The sequence below is a fragment of the Maylandia zebra genome, linkage group LG2 (genome assembly GCF_041146795.1).
Source record: "Maylandia zebra isolate NMK-2024a linkage group LG2, Mzebra_GT3a, whole genome shotgun sequence".
Lineage (NCBI taxonomy): Eukaryota > Metazoa > Chordata > Actinopteri > Cichliformes > Cichlidae > Maylandia > Maylandia zebra.
Window position 1 is genome coordinate 30,860,454 of NC_135168.1, and position 21,256 is coordinate 30,881,709.

At 43.1% G+C, this 21,256-nt stretch overlaps 1 protein-coding gene across 1 annotated transcript in view; it reads left to right on the forward strand.

Annotated features, from left to right (window-relative positions):
* Positions 1-1,035: 1,035 nt before the first annotated feature.
* Positions 1,036-21,256, forward strand: part of myot (myotilin) — a 33,836-nt gene continuing 13,615 nt past the window's right edge. The window contains exons 1-8 of the mRNA XM_004563141.3: positions 1,036-1,189; positions 7,473-7,505; positions 7,755-7,941; positions 8,148-8,210; positions 8,335-8,476; positions 13,345-13,368; positions 14,050-14,169; positions 14,254-14,455. Of these exons, the coding sequence (XP_004563198.2) occupies positions 7,498-7,505; positions 7,755-7,941; positions 8,148-8,210; positions 8,335-8,476; positions 13,345-13,368; positions 14,050-14,169; positions 14,254-14,455 (746 nt within the window). The 5' untranslated portion in view covers positions 1,036-1,189; positions 7,473-7,497. The remainder of the gene's footprint in view (positions 1,190-7,472; positions 7,506-7,754; positions 7,942-8,147; positions 8,211-8,334; positions 8,477-13,344; positions 13,369-14,049; positions 14,170-14,253; positions 14,456-21,256) is intronic.

Sequence of the window (21,256 nt, forward strand, 5' to 3'; positions counted from 1 at the left end):
CGATCCTGTGGGACTTCGTAATTCAGACGGGCAAAGTGGTCATGGCTAACCAACAGGACATAGTAGTGGTGGACAAGCAGAGGAAGAGCGTGATACCGAATGACAGCAACATCAGGAAGAAGGAACACAAGACGCTGGAGAAGTACCAAGGGCTCAGAGAAGAGCTCGAGAAGATGTGGAGGGTGAAGGTAGCAGTGCAGATAACTGCACTAGTTATAGTGACGGGGCGATAGTGATAGGGAACAACATTGAAAATCTCTGTCCAGAAGAGCAAGAGCGCAGTCGTAGAAACAGCAAAGATGCTGTACAAGGCGTGCGAGCTCCCAGACCCCTCGCAGAGGATCTGTAGGGATCCTGTATGGATCAATGTAGGTTTTGCATATTCAGGCATGTATTTTAAACTATCCCAGAAGCTTCTATGTCCATTACTTTAATAAGTGAAGCCTTTTGGAATGAGATGATTCTGTTTGATGTACTCAGTATATTGCATCAGTTAGATCTATGTGAAATATGATGAATAAAGCCCTGATGAGCTGAGCTTGAGTGTGATCTGTTTTCCAAGGTTGTGTATTCACGTCTCCCTCCGTCTGTCCGACTCTCTCTGGTTCTCAGGTTTCTACCCAAAGACTCACTGGCACCGGTTGCAGGTTTTCTGGCCCCTGTCTCTCACACTTGGATGAAGTTTGGTCCGGTCATGACGCCTCCGCCACTTTTTGTAATTTCAGATGGAACAATATATCTTTATAGTTTGTGCAGCAACGTGCAACAAGCTAGCTCTGTGTCAGCTATCCATGGTCATTTGGATTTGGCATTAGCTGTGCACATTAGCACAAAGGCATGAGGCACCGGCTGGGGCAGACTTGAGCTTCCCTATTCTCTTTGACCATTAATTAACACTTCACTCTGCTCTAAATTTGCTCCTTCCGTACCCCTCTAACCAAACCCCACGTGGCTTCCTCTCACCCCCCCTCCTCAGCCTCAGATTCCCCCCTAACCCCGTCCCACACCCCAACCTCTTCAACACACACACACAAGCTCCTGCTTGTGGAGCGTCCAGTAACCAAGCCATGACTGGCAGCCACACAGTCATATAGCAGTTTTGGTTTTAACATTTGGATTTTCTGCTTGTTGGATCAATATATTTGTTGTTATTCTTGGTTTTGTGGCCTGCTGGGGATAAAGCAGACAGGTAAGGATGGGGATATTTTTGCGGAAGTTCACTTCAGATGGGTTAAAGATTGTGTTGAGGATGCAGAGCTGCCTGTTGCTTGTCTAAATTAAGCTAGGAGCATATGACACACAATTACAGCATGGAGGAACTTGTGCAACCCAGCTTGCATTTCAAATCATTAGCTTTTCGGTAGAGACATCCAGAAAGTTTCGCAAAAGTGTAAGTCCAGCATGTGTGGCATGCTTCAAGCCCTGCTCCTTGTCAGGATTCAAAGAAAAGAGAAAGCAAAAGTCAAGTTAATCAGATCATCAAATGGTGTAATTCATTTGGTCCATGGCCAATGAGATCCTGATACTGCAGGCAGTACTGGAGTGACTGAGTTTGCAGCCAGAAGGAAGAGGACAGCTGGAATGATCTGTCTAAAGTTATTTATAATTTATATGCTGCGTCATGTGCTATCTAGCTATATTTCATTGACAATAGTTACCTCGACACGCTATTATTTTAACTACCAACCTTTGTAGCTATGTAACTTCCTACCTACATGCTTATCTAATAACCTACCTTTCTACTCGCCTATCCATCTGTTGATCTACCTACTTACTTTCCCCTGGCTGCCTTCAGCTTCTAGTGACACCACTAAAGATTCTTTGTAGTTACTGTTACAAAACGGCATATATCAAAAGAGAACATCCCAATGCACATCTTTAAATTAGCACAATGATAGTCTTTGAAAAATATATAGGCACACTCAAAGACATTGGTGCAAACTATCCACATAGGATATCGAGTGCAGCAAATGAAGAGGGGAATTTAAAGGGTATAAATAAAAAAAGGAACTGTGTCAGTTACATGTCCTGCAGTGTGAGGCAACATAAGACATACCAGCCAAATTTGAGCTGTGTGTGTGTACAAGCCTGGCATGCCTGTGTGACACTGTGTTCAGCCACTGGGTTCTGGTTGGCCAAAAGAGAGATCAGGTGACCCAGTCTGCGCTAAATTGGTCCTGTGCACAGCCAAGCTGAGGAGGTAGGAGAATTGGAGAGTCATAGGTTGAGGACTAGGACGGTTTCTGGAGTGATGCAACTGAGAAAATTCAAAACGTAATTTCTCTTTGTTATCAGTAGTCCCTTTACAAAGAGTTGGCCTTTGAAATCACCTCTTCACTAAAAAATTAAGTCACTTATTGATAAATGGCTGAATAAGACAGAAGAGCATGTGCAAAAAGGGTGTAGCTATTGCAGTATACAGTGTGTTAAGTCGATGAGTTGTACAGGGAGCAACAGGCAGGAATGATTTCCTGTGTGGTTCAGTGGTGATTTTTGGTAATTATTTGGTGTTATCCAACATTGTCTTTATCTTGGACAACATCCGCCTCTCCAACACCACTTTAAGGGAGTCCAACTCCATCCCCACAACATTACAGACCAACATACCCAACAACTATGTTGGGTATGTTGGTCTGCTCTGACTTTCTGCTCTGAATTCCGCAAAAAATTTCCAACTGGGAATGTCAAATTTCCGAATTCTGACTTATTTTGGAACGCACCAAAACAACCATTGTTACCAATATTAGCATTTAGCTTAAATTACTACTGTATCTGAACAGTCTCAGAGAAACGCTGGAGTGAACCAAGATTCATGCTGTTAGAGAAGATACAATTTAATTCCTTATCATATCCTGCTGCTATCACAAAACATCATACCATATACAGTATAAACTGACACTAATGCTACATTCACTTACTTAAGAGTCTTCTATTAATTACAAAGATATTTCCTGGAAAGACCCATGTATTAAATATATTTCTTAATGTACAACAATGAATAGTACTAGATTTATAGTTTCAGTTTTTCATAAATAACTAATAATAGCTGTGTGCAGTATGCATCATGTAATGCTACTTTTATCACAACTATTACAACTGAGTAAAGCAACAGTGTGTGCCTTTTTGTATCTTTTCTCTTTGCTGGTGTGCTCTTGGTCTGGTCACAGAGATGTATGGAAAAAGTTTAACATGATGTTTGTGTTTGTGCATTTTGCTTAGCCTGTTATAAACCTCCTACATTCAGTGGTTAATACATTACTCTAGATTTTTGGAGGGTACTTTTCAAAGCCCACAGGTTTATATAAAGGTTGCTTTGTTAGCTAATTTTAACACGGTCCACTTCATTCTGGATTTCTGCTCTAATGTGCCATTCCTGTCCACAGCTGAGAGCTGCTAGTGGCTGAAAGCTTCATGGTGTTGTGTACACCAAAGAGGGATCTGTTTAAATGAGCAAGGCTGGCTGTTTCTTCCTGTTTGTCAGAATCTCCTCGTCGACTGCAGGACAGCTCAGTTTTCTTTGATAACTGTAAATGACACATCTATACATGCTGTTAGTGTATAAAATAGATCATTTATGCTAATAACACAGGTTGGAGGATACGTTTGTGGCACCTGTTAACTATCACCATTCACCGTTTGTAATAGCAAACCAAATGACAAACAGTCATCACCATGACTCATCTCCAAAGGCTGGCTTTCTCCTGTCAGGTGAGAACAGGTGCACTGGAAATGCACTTACTGGAATACTGAACTCAGACAGAGTGCAGCCATCTTCCTCTTTCCCCGTGTTACAGAATCAGTGGGCTCAACATGCTGTTAAAAATACCAGCCATGATTCTTCATTGACACATCAGTGAGCAACACGGAGTCGTGTGCCATACGCATTAGCAAGCCATATTGACAAATTACATGCAAATGTTCAGAGTAGCAGTCTGCCGTAATAGGGACCTACGATTGGTCTAAAGTTATGTGATTTTACATATGCATTATACTGTATTAATGCTTCTCACCACACAGACCAGTCACTGTATTCAGAGCTCTGGTGCAGGAGCCCACCGAACTCCTGGCCATGTTTGACTGGGTATGGCTTCAGGGAAACAGGAGGTCTGAGATGGGTAGCATCTTTCCTCTTTGAGGGCTGCTAAAGGCCAACTGGCAATAAGCTTCTGGACGATCTAGTGATGATGTTTGTTCTCCTTTGGATTCATGTTTTAACATCTTCTGTCAGTCTGGACGTCCTTTCGTCTCACTTTAAACTTTAGGCACTTAGAAAAACTTAATAATCTGAAGGCATGACAGTCTACATCAGACACCCAGGGAGGGAGGTCATACTGAGAAGCCTCCAGCAAGTTGCATTATGGGAAATGTAGGGTCTAATACTGCTCAGTCTTCACCTACACTAAAGCAAAAAGGATGCCACTGTCACCCGTGTCTTTGATTTGCCTGCCGTCAGATAATATCAATGTTACATCCTTGTTTGGGACGTCACTGAACTTGGCTGTCACTGCTTGTGTGCCTCTGTCCATCTGTTGCTTGCCAGGTAGTGGATTTGTTGCACTGCATGAACTTGTCCTGTCCTGTTGTCGCTGCCACAAATTCTGCAGTTATATAAGAGAGACAATTGATACAAAGGGTTTAGCAACAGTTGCTGTTGTATCAGCAGTGGGCTTTAGTACGCGCACACACAGCTGTTTGGAGTGATTATGTGAGGGGAAAACTGGATGTACACACGGATGTCATACATGCCTTAGTTGTTTCTTCTTTCTTAAGCTGTGATCCTCTCATTTAGACAATGTTTAGGCTGTGTTTATTTGACTGCTGTGACCCCATGTAGCACAACTAGTACAAATAGTAACCCAGCTAAGATGTACTGTTGTAGATTAAATGTATATAATTCTAGAGTAAAGACTTTTCTTTACCTCTGCGACTTCGACATGGAGATGTGTTGATTTATCACAGCTCAGACAGTCTGTGCAGTGCTTAGGAGGTGACAAAGTTTAATTTAGCCCAGAAACCTGAACCTCAGGCAGCTCCTTCTCTGAAACCAAGACAGACCTCCCAAGGCCGGAAGGCTGAGATCTGAGGGAGTCTTTTGGGTGTATGAGTCTCCTTATGCCTTCAGTTAGCTCAGATATGGCCATGCTGTTGCCAAACAAAGTCATGGAGAAACAGTGACCTGTTACAAGAGTGATTTGGTGCCCTGTTTGAGGAATCCAGTGTGTGAGCTCAAGCGTTTAAGCTTATATGTTTCCACGTCTAACTTTGAGTCTGCGTAAGCGTGCGTGACCATTCATTTGTTTGGGGATGATAAATAGTAATACAAAACATTACTGTGTTTGCATATCACCACCTGAAAGAAACAACAGATCAATAGAAATGCATGTAATCAAGCTTGAATTTAGCTGTATTAAATATAACTGCTGGAGGTTTCTTCCTGTTAAAAGGGAGTTTTTTCTTCCCACTGTTGCCAAGGTCTTCCTCAGAGGGGATTGTCTGATTGTTGGGTTTTCTCTCTAAGGTCTTTACAATATAATTTGCATTGAGGCAAATGTGGCTGTAAAATTTAATTCAAGGCAAACAAAGTGTTGTGTGTTAATTAGTTGTGAAATCCTGTTTTGAAGCTTTGAGTTCAGTATTATAAATGAGGGGTGGAAGTGACTGTGAAACGAACAGCTTGTCAGTTACAAAGTAGCTCCGTCCTGCCTTATTATCTGTTTTACTATCATTTGGACAAAACTTCTTCTTGTTGCAGTAAGATAGTTCTCTCCATTCTGGCCATTTGGAAGAATGCAGATTTAAGGCACATCTTTTTTTATACAGTCTATAAATTAAACCTGTCTAAAGTTTCACTAGACGTGAAATCTCATAATTACATAGGCTTTGTGCACGTTCATTGATCCAAACGTGACGTACAGTCCTGCCAAGATGTTGTTTTAATCAACACCCGACTGTGTGTCTTTTTTAAACAGGGGCTCATCCAGCTTTAATCTCAAGCATTTGTCTGAGGCGTTTTCTGGCCAGGGATGCTCTCAGAAGATTTTACTGATACCAGTGCCGACATCAGTTTTGTTTATAGGCCTACACATGTTCAGCATTAATCCAAAAATGTGTTACTTATTTGATGGTTTACACAAAACAGAAAGACAGCAGAAAGGAGGCTTACAATCCAGGAAATAATTATTTGATCTCTGGCTGAATTTTTAAGTCTGCTCACGTACAAGGAAATGAATAGTTTTTAAATTTTATGCTTGTTGCAATTTAATGGAAAGAGACAGGTTATCGACCAAAGACAGAAAGAAGTATTTCATCCCCTAAAATGCAGTCAGAACAAGCTCCCACAGATTGGCTCAATCAACCTACCAGTCGATCAGTTACAGATTCGCTTGATCTCAACTCGTATGTATAAAGCACACCCGTCCACATGATCAGTTTCTTCCATTCCAACCTCTCCATCACCACGGGCAACACCAGAGAGCTGCCAAAGGACGTCAGGGACAAGGCTGTAGACCTGCACAAGGATGGACTGGACTAAAAGACCATCAGTGCGCTATAATGGATTGAAATCTTGCGATGCAAAGTCACCCTGCTCAAGAAGGCACATATACAGGCCCGTTTTAAGTTTGCCAGTGAACATATAAATGATTCAGTGAAGGGTTGGCAGAAATCAAAAATGTGAGAATGTGTGTGACCCAAAGAACACCATCCCAACACTCCAGCACACCTGTTTGAACCTGTTTTTCTGCTAGGGGTACAGGACAGCTTGACTAACATTAAGCCCCATTAAGAGGCCAATGGATGGAGCAATGAACCATAAAACCAACAGCCAGAACATTGAAGATGGGTCATGGATGGGTCTTCCAGCCTGATACTGACCCAAAACATACCGCCATGTCATGGAGTGGCTGAGCCCGTCTCCAGAGCTCAGTCTGACAGAAAATCTATGGAGGAACGTGAAGCTTTGAGTTGCTGAGCAGCAGCCAAGAAATCTAAAGGATTTAGAGAGTTTCTGTAAAGAGGAGTGGACCAAAGTCCGTCCTGAGACATGTGCAAACCTGCTGAACAACTACATGAAACGCCTCACCACTGTGCTCGCCAGCAAGGGTTTCTAAGCCAAGTATTAAGTCATGTTTATTAAATGAAATGAAACTACCTTCAAATTAGAGACTGTTCACATCTTTGTGAGTAAACTCACAAATTCAGCGGGAGATCACATAATTACTTCCCCACTGCACATGTGACTCGTGTGCAGAAGCAAACAAAAACTGAACCGTGTTTCGAACTGTTGGAAAAAACATTGAATTAATATGATTTAATGGGTTGGAATCTAATTCTTGATTAACATCTTATTAGTTGCTAAAAGTCTGTGCTGGTGCTTTGTAAAATGAAATGTATGTGTTCAGTCATACCTGCAGACACTCATTTCTACAACACTGTAGCACAGCATGTTTGAGAGTGTCCCTTTGTCTTTGCAGGACCTCTGTCACTGCAGCCTGGAACATGGAGCAGTAAGTTAGACCTGCACACAAACACACGTTTCCTTTTCATGAACCATAAGTAATACTTGACTCAATTTAACCTAATTTGATCATAAATCTTTACTTTAAATTTCTAATGATTGTAAGATGGAGACTTACTTTTTGTCCTTAACAATAAGGAAAGAATCCCCACAGTGTGACTCTGTATACAGACTTATGTCCTCACAACCCGAGGAAGCATCCAAACACAGATTTATTCATTTCATTATTGGCGATTAGAGTCCAGAAGGTGCAGAAGAAGACAAGCACCATGTCTCTGACCATCTCCTCCTCCTCTGCTGCTGCATCCTCCACTCGTGAGCTCTCCTCCTGCTCCTCCACCATCTCCTCCTCCTCCTCCTCCTCCACTCTCCTCGGTCAGAGACACTCCAGCCTGGTGCAGCCGCTGTGTGTCAGCCCTCAGAGGGTAATTACAGCCATTTAAAATGAGTGATTTCACCTCATTCGATAAAACACACGAGTATGTTTCATTAAGGGGATAAACTGGTTAAATAGCTAAATGTCATTTTAATGTCCTGTAATGTTGAAAGCAACCTTTTTGTAAATAAAGAAATGGACATGGCAAATGATTTTCAAACAAATTAGGTGATTTATATTATTCCATTTCCCCAGACTCAGAGTCCCATCTACAACCAGCAGCATTCAAGCAGCGCAGTGGCTCCCACATTTGTTAAGGTGAAATAAATGTGCACTCTTGTATTTGTTCATGAAAGTGCACAAAGAAAATCAGAAACCATACTCATATGAACCTGTTGTCATACCTTCTCTTGATCATGGTCATCATTGCTCCCTCTGCCAGTGTCTCCACGACGTGTCTACGGTGAAGGGTCAGCTGGTGGTCCTGGAGTGCAGACTGAGGGGGACTCCGCCCCTGCAGGTTATGTGGTACAGAGAGGATGAGCAAATACTGGACTCCGATGATTTTAGGATACTCCGCAAGAGTGAGTGTTTTCATACTTGCTCTGATTTTCCTAAATCTTGGTTCTAACATGTGCCCTCCATACCATTATAAGAGACAGTAATTAAAACTAGACAGCGGAAGGGGGTGATGGAATACACACCCTTCTGCACCTTAGGGTCAGACACACAGGGCAAACAGGATTTAAGCTCTGAAAAAAATGTTTTCCTAGAGAAAACTATAATTTGTATCGCAAAGATTTCTTCACCGTGACTGAAAGCCACTTCCAGTCTACAAAATATTAAATTTTCATATCTGTAGAGTTTATTATATTGATGTGGTGACAGTGTAAAGAATTTCAGTGAGCTGAAATTTGGGAGCCGATTTAAATGGACCTCTATGGGGAACAAACAGGGAGGAGGCTGCACTTTGATGGCATTTGCGAGGAAACCGTTACTCCTATGTCACTGAGGATGACACTGAATGAAAGAGGGCAAGGATAGTTACGTGTATATATATATATATATATATATATATATATATTAGGGGTGCAACAATACACAAAATTCACGGTTCGGTTCGGTTCGATATTTTTTCGATACAAAAAAAAATGTTCATGCCTTTTTAATTTGTCATATCGTTAGCTTCATAGCATAATTGCCTAAGTCATTTGACTAAGTCAATGACTTAGGCACTTATGCTATGAAGCTAACGATATATTACATTTTCACGGCACATTCCGCACCACATCTTTGTGCGTTCATCATTTGTTTGAAGCCAGCTCACCTCCTGCAACCACTTTTCCGAGAATACGTGCTTCTTTTGTGGTTTGGACTCCTTCTGATATTTGTTTGGAGGTGGAGGAAGACCAAAGTAATTGCTTAAAGGAGCTTCTTCGACAGAGTTCTAAACAAATATCTGTCCTCCTCCTGAAAATCTTATGTACGCAAACACGCGTTGCAACTTCTTATCTTGTGCGTGTTTTTTATTTTGACAGCGAATGTGCACCTGCGGACCACTTATGTGCAGCCCCGGTTATTTAGCTCATCATATTGCAGCCACAGAAATTCTTTTGTCCATGAAACCATAAAGCTGCACTTTCTTTTTGCCTTATAGTCTGATTTGTCATAACTTCTCCGTTTTGTGGTAAGCTTTTCTTTGGCTGTCACTTCTTCACCCTGACCTGTCTTATTTGGCTCAGCAGAACTAAAATATATATTCTGCTGCTTTTACACACGCACTCACATAACGCTCACCGATTCTCTGCGCGATCAACCTCTCACATGTGTAAGCTGCGGGAGATTTCACTTGTCATGTTTGCATAGTAAGCTAACGATTAATAAGACGATGTCAGAGGAATTGGTGCGCAAATTATCATCACTCACAGATCAGTGCTGTCGCTCTCTATACACAGTTCGCACGATTGCAAAGTGAAAGCAACAAACAAGCGCAAATTCAAACGCGATTGCAATATGTCACATATTGACAGTGGCTCACCGATGCCAATGACATAATTACCCAGCTACATTTCCGAAAGAATGCAAAAGCATTGACATATATTTTTCCTTCCTACGATAGCCCGATGGGCAGGGCAGAGATAGATTTTGGTAGCCCGACTGGAAAACTCGCTAGCCCCGGGACGTCGGGCTAGCGATATTGCGAGCCCTGTATCTGATTGAGGAATCACTCATCTTTGGAAAAGAGAGTTTATTACAGAGAAATGGCTCTTTCCAAAATAAAAGCTATACTATACGCTTCTTCTGGGCTATATTCTCAGCAGCATATTAAACATATCAGGTCCCCATAAGGAGAATCATGTGCTAACGGCTGTCTAAATTACTCGGGTAAAGTTTGTAGCATGCGTGCTTGTTGTTTTTGTCTGCTTCCACTTGTCTTTGCACTAGGATGATGTCGGTGTAAATGTTCAGTCATATTCGTTGTGTTCCCACTAGTGCTGTCAGCGTTAATCTCGTTGAAATGACGTTAACGCCACAACACGGCAAATCTCCGTTAACGAGCTACCGTGGATTGTCCCGTGCATGGGGCTGGATGGCCAACACGTTAACGAGCTAACTGCGCTAACACACTAGCTCCCACCCATGTAATCGAGCAATGCGTGGCACATCCAACATACTGTTTTAGTTTAGTCCATGACGCGCTTACCTTCAGGGTCATACGCCACATGAAAACCAAAATAGTTCCAAACGCCAGATCTGAATGAGGGTGGGGGAGGTTCAATTTGAGGTTCAATATGTATATGTATGTATATATGTATATGAGGAAGAGGGAAAGGAAGTTACAAAACAAAGACAAAACCAGTGTGTCAGTGTAGTTAAAAGGGAGTTTTTCCTTCCCACTGTTGCCAAAGTGCTTGCTCATAGGGGGTCATATGATTGTTGGGTTTTTCTCTGTATCTATGAAGCGCCTTGAGGCGACTTATGTTGTGATTTGGCGCTATATAAATAAAATTGAATTGAATTGAATTGAATAGTTATTGGCATCGGTGAGCCACTGTCAATATGTGACATATTGAAATCGCGTTTGAATTTGCGCTTGTTTTTTGCTTTCACTTTGCAATCACGTGAACTGTGTATAGAGAGCGACAGTACTGATTGGTGAGTGATGATAATTTGCGCACCAATTCCTTTGACATCGTCTTATCAATCGTTAGCTTACTATGCAAACATGACGAGTGAAATCTCCCGCAGCAAGCTTGCACAGAGAATCGCTGAGCATTATGTGAGTGCGTGTGTAAAAGCAGCAGGATATATATTTTAGTTCTGCTGAGCCAAATAAGACAGGTCAGGGTGCAGAAGTGACAGCCAAAGAAAACTGTCACAAAACGGAAAAGTTATGACAAATCAGACTATAAGGCAAAAAGAAAGTGCAGCTTTATGGTTTCACACAGCAAAATCTCCAGTGTTAAATTAACACTAGAGAGGGTCTATATGGGTCCACACCTCTGAGTATTAAATACAACACTGTTGAGTGTTAAATTAACACTTTTGACAGTGTTATATGTTTAAAAGTAACCTAGTCAGTTTTGAAGATTAACAAAGACTAACACTGAGCAGTGCTGATTTTCTAACACTGGAATATTTCTAACATTTTGAGTTATTTGAGTCCCACTGAAAACACTACGTCCAGATGAACAGATTCAACCTTTTGGAATATAGAATGCAAATGATGGTTGATAAATAGCTGGGTATGGAATATGACCACTGGCTAATTAAGGCCAATTCATAGCCAGTCGCCTCAAGGGACTTTATATTGCATGGCAAAGACCCTACACTGTAAAAGAAAACCCCAACAATCTAACGATCCCCTATGAGCAAGCACTTGGCGACAGTGGGAAGGAAAAACTCCCTTTTAACAGGAAGAAACCTTCAGAAGAACCAGGCTCAAAAAGGGGCAGTCATCTTCCGCGACCGGTTGGGGCATAGACAGCATTGTTTGTTGGAAACATGAAGCCAATACAGAAGAACCCTAAATGTACATTCGGTCTGAAGTCTACCAGATGGCAACAGCTAGCCTAATTGAAACCTATAGAAATCTATAGGAAAACAGCTTTCTTTCTTTCTTTCTTTCTTTCTTTCTTTCTTTCTTTCTTTCTTTCTTTCTTCCCACCTTAGCTGGTTTTTGCAATCAAGATGGCAACGGTAATAATGCTCATCTTGATGCTACAAAATGGGACTTCAGAGACCAATGGATGATGTTACTGTAGCTATATCAATGTTTTATACAGTCTATATTCTATACTGTCTATGGGGGTTGAGGGGACAGAGTTGCAGTGGTGTATACAAATGGGAAGTCGAAAGATGTGAGTGGAGAAGAAATGCTCAGTTCCCAAGCAGCCTGAGCCTTACTGTGAACTGCCTTTCAGTAATAGGCATAGTTGTAGTGAGAAAGAGCAAAATGCAAGGCAGCACCTCGGAGCAATGTTATCCATCGCCCCTGATCCTCTTCCTCCACGGCCCTGTCTGTCTGTGAGATGAACTTTTGTGGGGATGTCCGTGACTGTTCATGAAATGCTGGGCTTCTCCATCTTCTGGGGCGGGCCTACGGTGGAGCTCTGAAGATGAGGTGCTGCTGAAGATCATGAGTCCTCCTGATCCTGAATGAATTTCAGTCCAAAGTCTTGTAACTCGTATAAAGTTTAAATGAAGTACGGCCAAGCGATAGGGTCCCACAGTGACCTGGGTTGGTGCCTTTTTTTTCGGGTGCTTTCCCATTCAAATGAATGGGGAAAAATTCTGAAGTTTTTTGGGAATTTTGCAGAAACCGTGTGACAAATCGGTACCCAAAGTCATAGCTCACCATTCCCAATCGAGCCGCACAAAATGATATAACATGTTGGGGTTGTCTCAAAGCTGCGGGGTGAGTTTCGCAGCAAGATTTCACATGATCAGATGTTTCGCAGCAGAAGAAATTTCAGACTGGGGCTGGGAAGAATAAATCCGACAAATAATAAGAAGTGTGCTACTGCATAGGTGACCTTAATAATCATTAAAAAAAAAAAAGACTGAAACTAGTAGAAACAAAATTAAACATTTTCAAACAATAAAAACTAAACTGACGTAGGAAAAGCTACTCTGGAAACTAACTGCAACTAAACTGGATACAAAAAAATCAAAATCAAAGCTAATTAGAAAATACTAAACTATAATAGCTGGTTTGGATGAAGGATTAAGCAGAAATACACTCCTCGATCTCGCCTCTGAAGAGTGTGTAAAGATCCACACCCTGCACTCAAACATCTTTTTATCCCACGGTTAAGAGCTCACACGGGTCAGATTAGAGGCGCTTAGATGTTTTCTATCCAGAAACAGAATTCAATATATACAACTCTGAAAATATTATTACCGTGTAAATTCTCCAGAAATGATCTCATCTCTTTGCTTATTCTTCCAGAGGCCAGTTCTGCATCAGTGCCGGGTGAGTACCTGATGTTAATTACATTCAAACTCAAAGAGAAGCCATTTCCCCAAAGTGTCAAACCTACTCGACATTGTAAGATACAAAAAACAAAAAAACAAAGTCTCTGAAATTACTAAAAGTGATGTTTCTGTGTTGTTATTTAAATTTTCTTTGTTTTGTTTTGTTTTTGAGAGAATCCATGTTCCCCTCTGCAGGTGAATAACTTTCCAAAGCCTGTAAGATCAGAGAAGAAACATGTGCCCTGGATGGTTTATGGTATCGAGCTTATAGAGGATGGAGCATGGATCACATGACCAGAGTCACTGAACTATTAATTTGAGCCTCATGTCTGAATCATCAGTTTTTAAGTCTCTTTAATGGTAAAGTCAGGGCTTCCTGTACTGATCGAAGTGAGGTAGTTAAACCAAAGAGGCGTCTTGCGATCGCAGTAGCTCTCTGTGATGAGAGGGGAAAGTTCTTTCCACTAAAAGAAAGTGAAACACTGACAATTTTACATGTTGTTATACAACAGTGCTACTGGTCTAAGACCGTAAAAGGCCTCCATCTTTAATTGATATGGTCCGTTTGATTTGATAATAGGGGTGTGTTTCTATAACAACCAGGAGCAGTGCGTCTTTGATCATGTGTGAAACTGCAGCCCTGGCGTCTTGATTACCAATGCTGTGTTAACCCCTGCAGAGGAGCTGTGTACGCTGGTGATCACTGAGGCCTTTCCCGAAGACTCTGGCCTGTTTAAGTGTGTGGTCCACAACGCTTTCGGCACTGTCTCCTGCTCAGCCATGCTGGAAGTTTATGACGGTGGGAAGTCCAGTTGTACATACCACAATGTTTTCCAGTTAAAAGTTCACATAGTGACTCTGTTACTTTACACCCCACACGCAGACCTGGACGAGCAGTTGGAGGCCGAGGCCATTCATCAGGAAGCTGTTTCTATCAGGCAAGATAAAGAGGCCATGTCCCAACAAGAGACTTTGTCCTGCAGAGCAAGCAGCAGAGACTTTCCTCCAGGGCTGTCAGACAGTATCAACCTCCCTCCTCCTGAGTGGCCTGACAGCGCTGTAGAAGATGACATCCCTGTTGCAGAGTGAGTGCATGATGGTCTCATGAACATCCAACAGTATCTACAGTGCAGTGCAGTGCTTTTGCATGTTTATCACACTTACATGTTTCAGATCATCAAAGAATTTTAAATATTAGGCAAGGATGACCTGAGTAAATACAAAATGCACTTACTTTTTCTGTGTGAACAAATAATTGCCTCCTGAAGCTAATAACAGCTTGTGCCACCACTGACAGTAAAAACTGCAACCAAGCTTTTGTGATAACTCACAATGAGTCTCACCGAGGATACATTTTGGCCCACTCTTCTATGCAGAGTTGTTTTCATTTGGCTTCATGGGAGGGTGTTTGATGATGAATGGACTATTTAAGCTCATCTTGAAGTTCAAACTGACATCCTGAAGGATTACAGCAAGTCTCAAAAGCAGCAGAGCAGCCCCAGACCATCTCACCATGTTTGACTGTTGGATCATCATTTTATGAAACGCTGTGTTAGATTTATTCCAGATGTAACAGAACTCACACTGTTGCAAAATGTCATTCTACTGCTGCAGTCCCAAAATCTTAGAAATGGCCTTTTAACCATTTCCAGGCAAATATTCAAAAACCTAAGAAATCAGGAAGTGGGGAAAAACACTTTTCACAGCACAGTACAAATATTACATAACTCTGATGTCACTGTTTATGCACACTGATATGTATTTGTGGTTTTATGGCACTATTCAATGTGTATGACTCTACATCCCTGTTTTGTATAAAAAATACCCTTTTTTATTTACGAACTTTAGTTTGTTTTATACTGTATGGTATTGGATATTTCCTTTACGCATTTGTAGTTCTACTTTTATCCAGATGAGGTCGCTGTTATATTATTGCATTATCTCTCTCACCTGACACCGTACAGTCGATACTCCATACTTCTAAGAACAAGCCAGAAGTATGTTTGATAATTGATCAGAAAACAATTTCTACTTTCGGGGGAAACATATTTAAATTTACGCAGTAAATAGAAATAACATGTGTGTACTACGTGTAACGATGCTGAGCTTTCGGAAAAACTAAACCAATCTGCCAGACGTGCGCGGTCACGTCACTCCGCGTGCTGCTCGTGAGCGCGCGGTGTCACCTGTTGCAGTCTTGCCTCGCGCTTCTTCTCCTCAGTGGAGTTTCGGGGGTCGCGCTCTTCCCGCTTCAGTGAGTCCTCTCTCAGGTTTAAGGACAGTGGTGTGGAAACGTTTACCGAGGTAAGAAAGCCCCCGCATGTGTCTGCACCGGTAGCGGCAATACGCATGTTTTTACTACCTGCTGTTAACTTTGGCTGTTTGGACTCCAGCTCGTTTAACTCCGTACTATCGCCGCTTTTTAATCTTCCAACAGGATAATTTTCCTTCCTTGTTTATATCGTGGAAACCTGATATGCTATGTCCTCCTTAAAAGGTCAAACTATGTTTAGAGCGCTTGGAAAGTGAACTTTGGTCTATTTAGGGGGTCGGTGTCATTTGGTTGGTGCTGTTTGACCCAGGCTGTGGGGTAGACGTCATAACTGAAATTAAGCCAATTAAGACATTTACGACGCCGTCAGGTGCGAAACGGTCATTCATCGCTTTTCTGGAGTAGCTTTCAGGCTGTCCTTTCTGTGTATACCATAAATATGTGGCTTTATTTAGCTGTTTAGCTGTGTTTGGTGAGCACAGTCCCCGCTCGGGCCAAGTGGTACCTCAGAATGGGCTATGAGCTCATCAGTACAGTGGCAACTCTACCTTCAAGCCACCGGCGGTCAAACAAAATGCTCTCTCTCTCTCTCTCTCTCTCTCTCTCTCTCTGTGCGCGCGCGCGCGCGCGTTAAAGAAGACTTCTCCATTCTGATGTGTTACTATGATGGGTTTAAGCAGAACCACAATGGATCATGAACCACAAATAAATTCTCAGTAAAATAAATATAATATATAAGTTTAGTAATAGGCTGCAGATAAAAATAACATCACTTCACTGATGCTGTTCAGTAAGTTGGTTTTTAGTGTGTTGCTTTGATTGTCCTCATTCTTCGGTTCACATTCAGCTAGAGCGAGTGTTTGGCGGTGTGAAGTATGTTTGGCTGTCCAGCCTATATGAGCGTTCAGAGCTATGATCTCATCTGTAATGTGAAGAGCAGACATGGCGTTGGTGTCCTTCAGAAACCCCCCCTCTCCCCGGTCTTCCTCTGTGTTACACACAACAACAGTTGTTCAGAAACTGTTGGCAGCAGTCTGGCAATTAAGGTCAAGTTGAGGTTCTTTGGCCGCCATCAAGTTTATCTGATTATCGATTAAATTATTTGATCAGGAAGAGGAAATTATCTGAGGCTGGCAAGGCATCTGTTGGTTTTTCCTACAGTAAAAATAACAGCCCAGATAAATGATGGTGCAGTGTACCTATTATGGCCGGTGTTCTGAGAAACCATCCTACTCTGACAAAACGTCCTACCCGTATTATAATTTGACGGTGACTTGCGACTAAACCTAACCATAACCTTAACCTTAAACATAACCTTAAGAAGTATTCTGGATGGGTGAGAGAAAAAGAAGTTAATTCGGCGTTGGTGTTGTGCGCCTGCGCCGCGTCTGCTCAGAAACATTGGGTAGGATGTTTTTTTTTTAGTTTTTTTTTTTTTTTTTTTTAGGTAGGATTGATTCCCAGAACACCTGTTAAAGAGCACTTTAAAATCTGAAAATGAATGGGTTCGTTTTCTTTGAGGCACTTTGTGTGACCCAGCTGGCACATATAGGAGTGACTTTGTTTTCCATTTTCTTCCTTTTTTCTTTTATTAAGTACCCACAACCACTCACCCCCACCCCAAGTTCCATGGCTGTTACCAAGATATAAAGGGAAATGATAGAATCAAAGAATAGATTCATATTATATCGTTACTGTGTTGCAGTCAGTGAACTTCCATGGAAGTCTTTTTGTGTGTGTGTGTGTGTGTGTGTGTGTGTGTGTGCGCGTGTGCGTGCGTGCTAAACTGGTTGGGTCACCAGTAAAGTGTCTGCACCTGCCAGCCGATGTCCGAATACCAAGATTAATATAGCTTTGCCCACTTAATCACACAAACACACACACTTTCACAGGATTAGATCACAGACGCACACGGGCACATATATCATGTATTCAGACAGTAGCATTTAAAACACACACAAAAAAAATCCCACACATGGATCAACACATTGAATGCACTGTCATTAATTAACTGAGCCTCTGGCAGGTTAATATCCACTTACACAAAGCAGGAGCGTTTAACCAGTAGGCCTGAGCAGGGTCTGTTTTTTCAGGCCTTCCTCATATTTCACCAGGCTTGTAGGTATATGACACTATTTGTGTGGATATGAGGAATTAACCAATCAGATCTGAGAAAAATTAATCAGAATCAGCTGATTTCTTTGTACAGTGACTTTAGGATATTTAACAAAACCATGCAATGCAGTACATGGGCGTTTGCTGAAAGGCATTAGCTTTTTAAAAAAATTGTGTTGTTTTTTCCCCCAGAAAATTTCAGCTGTGTACAAAAGTGTATAGGGGGACAGTCGGTGCTGAAAAACACATATAATCTCTGTTAAAAGCTGCAAAGAAATCATCTTTATTCCCGAGTCCCTACTTCCGGCGCCACTCCGAGCTGGCAGCCAGTATCAGCAGCTCCAACCTGACAGAGTCCTTTTTTCTCTTTAATATATGTTCCTCTGTTGTTTTGTGTTTATTGTTTTTGTTTTTCTATTGTGGACTGCTGTCCCCCACAATGGAGCTCAGAATTCTATGGACAATGGTGTTCTTTATTACATTTTTTACGGCGTCTTTGTCCGGAGAGCGCGTGGAGGTCCGACCTCCCATTGTTTACAGCAGGGATCAGCTGTTAGCCCTCGGAGCCTCCGCTGCCCTGCCTACCGCCAAGCAAGCTAACATCCCCCGTGAGGTGAGGAGGAAGAGACGCGGTACTCGAGCCGGGATCGGGCGTCGCAGTAAAGTTAGGAGGTACCGGCCAGCGATTCCATCTATTATTATGGGGAATGTGAGATCTCTCCCCAATAAAGTAGACGAACTGGCAGCCCTTACTCGACATCAGAGGAGCTACAGGGAGTGCAGCCTGATGTGCTTCAGAGTCGTGGCTAACTGCGCTAACTCCGGACTCACACGTAAACATGGATGGTTTTCATCTGATCCGGGCCGACAGAACAACGGAGAGTGGTAAGAAGAGAGGAGGGGGTCTGGCTGTGTATGTGAACCATAGATGGTGTAACTCTGGGCATTTATCTATCAAAGAGACGCTATGCTGTAAGGACATTGAGCTGCTAGCGGTTAGCATGAGACCGTACTATCTACCACGAGAGTTTACACACGTGATTATGATAGCTGTGTATGTCCCGCCCTCTGCTAACGCTGCAGCTGCCTGTGAGGTCCTGCACACTGTAACCAGCAGACTCCAAACACAGCACCCTCAGGCCCTTTTCCTGATCTCTGGGGACTTTAATCACATCTCCCTGTCCATCTCCAGTCTATGTATAAACCTCTAGTACACAGAGAACCAGTAGTGAAACGCACCATAAGGAAATGGTCAGCAGAGACTGAAGAGGCTCTGAGGGACTGTTTCCGTTCTACTGTGTGGGACAACCTCTGCAGCCCCCTGGAGGATGACGTTAACAGCATCAAAGACTGCATTACGGATTACATGAACTTCTGTGTGGACAACACCGTACCCATCTAAAAGGTACGGTGTTTTTCTAACAACACGCCATGGATAAATCCTGAAATTAAGGCTCTCCTCAAGGAGAAGAAGAGAGTCTTTAGATCTGGAGACAAACAGGAGCTGAGAGTTGTTCAGAAGAAGCTGAAATGGAAGATAAGGCAAGGAAAGGAAAACTACAGGAGGAAGATGGAAGAGCAGCTGCAACAGGACAACATCAGAGGGGTTTGGAACAGCCTGAAGACAATCTCAGGACAAAAACCAACCCCACAGGCTGCAGGAGACTTGGGGTGGGTGAATGACCTAAATAAATATTTTAATAGGTTTGATCAAACACCCACCCCTCCCACAGCATCGTCCCCCCTGCTGCAATCTGCCTGTCCTTCATCTCAGGACTTCACACCTCTCAGCTTCACACCTCCCAGCTCCCAGTCATTACACCCACCCCCGGCTTCTGTGGACTCCAACATACACACCCCTCCCCCAAAATCCACTCTTTCTATCTCAGCACTTCAAGTGAGGAATGAGCTTCGCAAGATCAAGGTACGGAAGGCTGCAGGTCCAGATGGCGTCAGCTCCAGGCTCCTGAGATGCTGCGCAGATGAACTGTGTGGCATCCTAGGATATCTGTTCAACCTGAGCCTGTCACTGGGGAAAGTACCACAGCTGTGGAAGACATCCTGCGTGGTACTGGTACCAAAGACCTCCCATCCCAAGGACCTCAGCAGCTACAGGCCGGTAGCCCTGACATCGCATCTGATGAAGACCCTTGAGAGGTTGGTTCTAAACCATCTGCGCCCCCTGGTGAGGTCTTCATTGGATCCGCTGCAGTTTGCTTACCAGACTGGCATTGGGGTGGAGGACGCCATCATCTACCTCCTGCACCAAGCTCTGACTCACCTGGAGAAGCCTGGAAGCACTGTGAGGATCATGTTCTTTGATTTTTCCAGTGCTTTTAACACCATCCAGCCACGACTTCTGAGAGACAAGCTGGAGCTATCGGGAGTGGACCAACACATGTCCCAGTGGATACTGGACTACCTCACAGAACGTCCACAGTATGTGAGGTCACAGGGCTGTGTCTCTGACACGCTGGTCTGCAGTACGGGGGCCCCACAGGGACTGTGCTGGCACCGTTCCTCTTCACCCTCTACACTGCAGACTTCTCCATCAACTCCCCACGCTGCCACCTACAGAAGTTCTCTGACGACTCTGTCATAGTCGGCCTCATCACAGGTACAGACTCAGAGTACAGACAGTGGACTCTGGACTTTGTTGACTGGTGTCAGCAGAACCACCTGCTGATCAACGCCGGGAAAACCAAGGAGTTGGTGGTGGACTTCCGGAGACGCAGACCCACCACACTGACACCGGTGAACATCCAGGGAGTGGACATTGAGATAGTGGACTCTTATAGGTGGGTGTTCACCTGAATAATAAACTGGACTGGAGCCACAACACTGATGCTCTTTACAGGAAGGGTCAGAGCAGACTCTCCCTGCTGAGGCGGCTGAGGTCATTTGGAGTCCAGGGAGCGCTTTTAAAGACCTTCTATGACTCTGTGGTGGCATCTGTCATTTTTTACAGTGTTGTATGTTGGAGCAGCGGTTTATCGGCAGCTGAGAGGAAGAGGTTGGATAAACTCATCAGGAAGGCCAGCTCTGTTCTGGGATGCACTCTGGACCCAGTGCAGGTGGTGGGAGACAGAAGGACCCTGGCCAAAATAACATCTCTGATGGACAGTCTCCCACCCCATGCATGTAAATGTTGCTGAACTGCAGAGCTCCTTCAGTGACAGACTGCTGCATCCTAGATGCATGAAGGAGCGTTTCCACAGGTCCTTCCTCCCTGCAGCTGTCAGACTGTACAATCAGAACTGCTCCCAACAAACATAGATGTTTACATCTGCGCTGTAACTGCAATAAGTTAATCAACCGATTCACACTACAACCTGCTTTGCCTCTTATCTGTAGCTATTTTTATTTAAATGGCCTGCATTTGTATAGCGCTTTTCTAGTCCCTAAGGACCCCAAAGCGCTTCACACTACATTCAGTCATCCACCCATTCACACACACATTCACACACTGGAGTTGGTAAGCTACATTGTAGCCACAGCT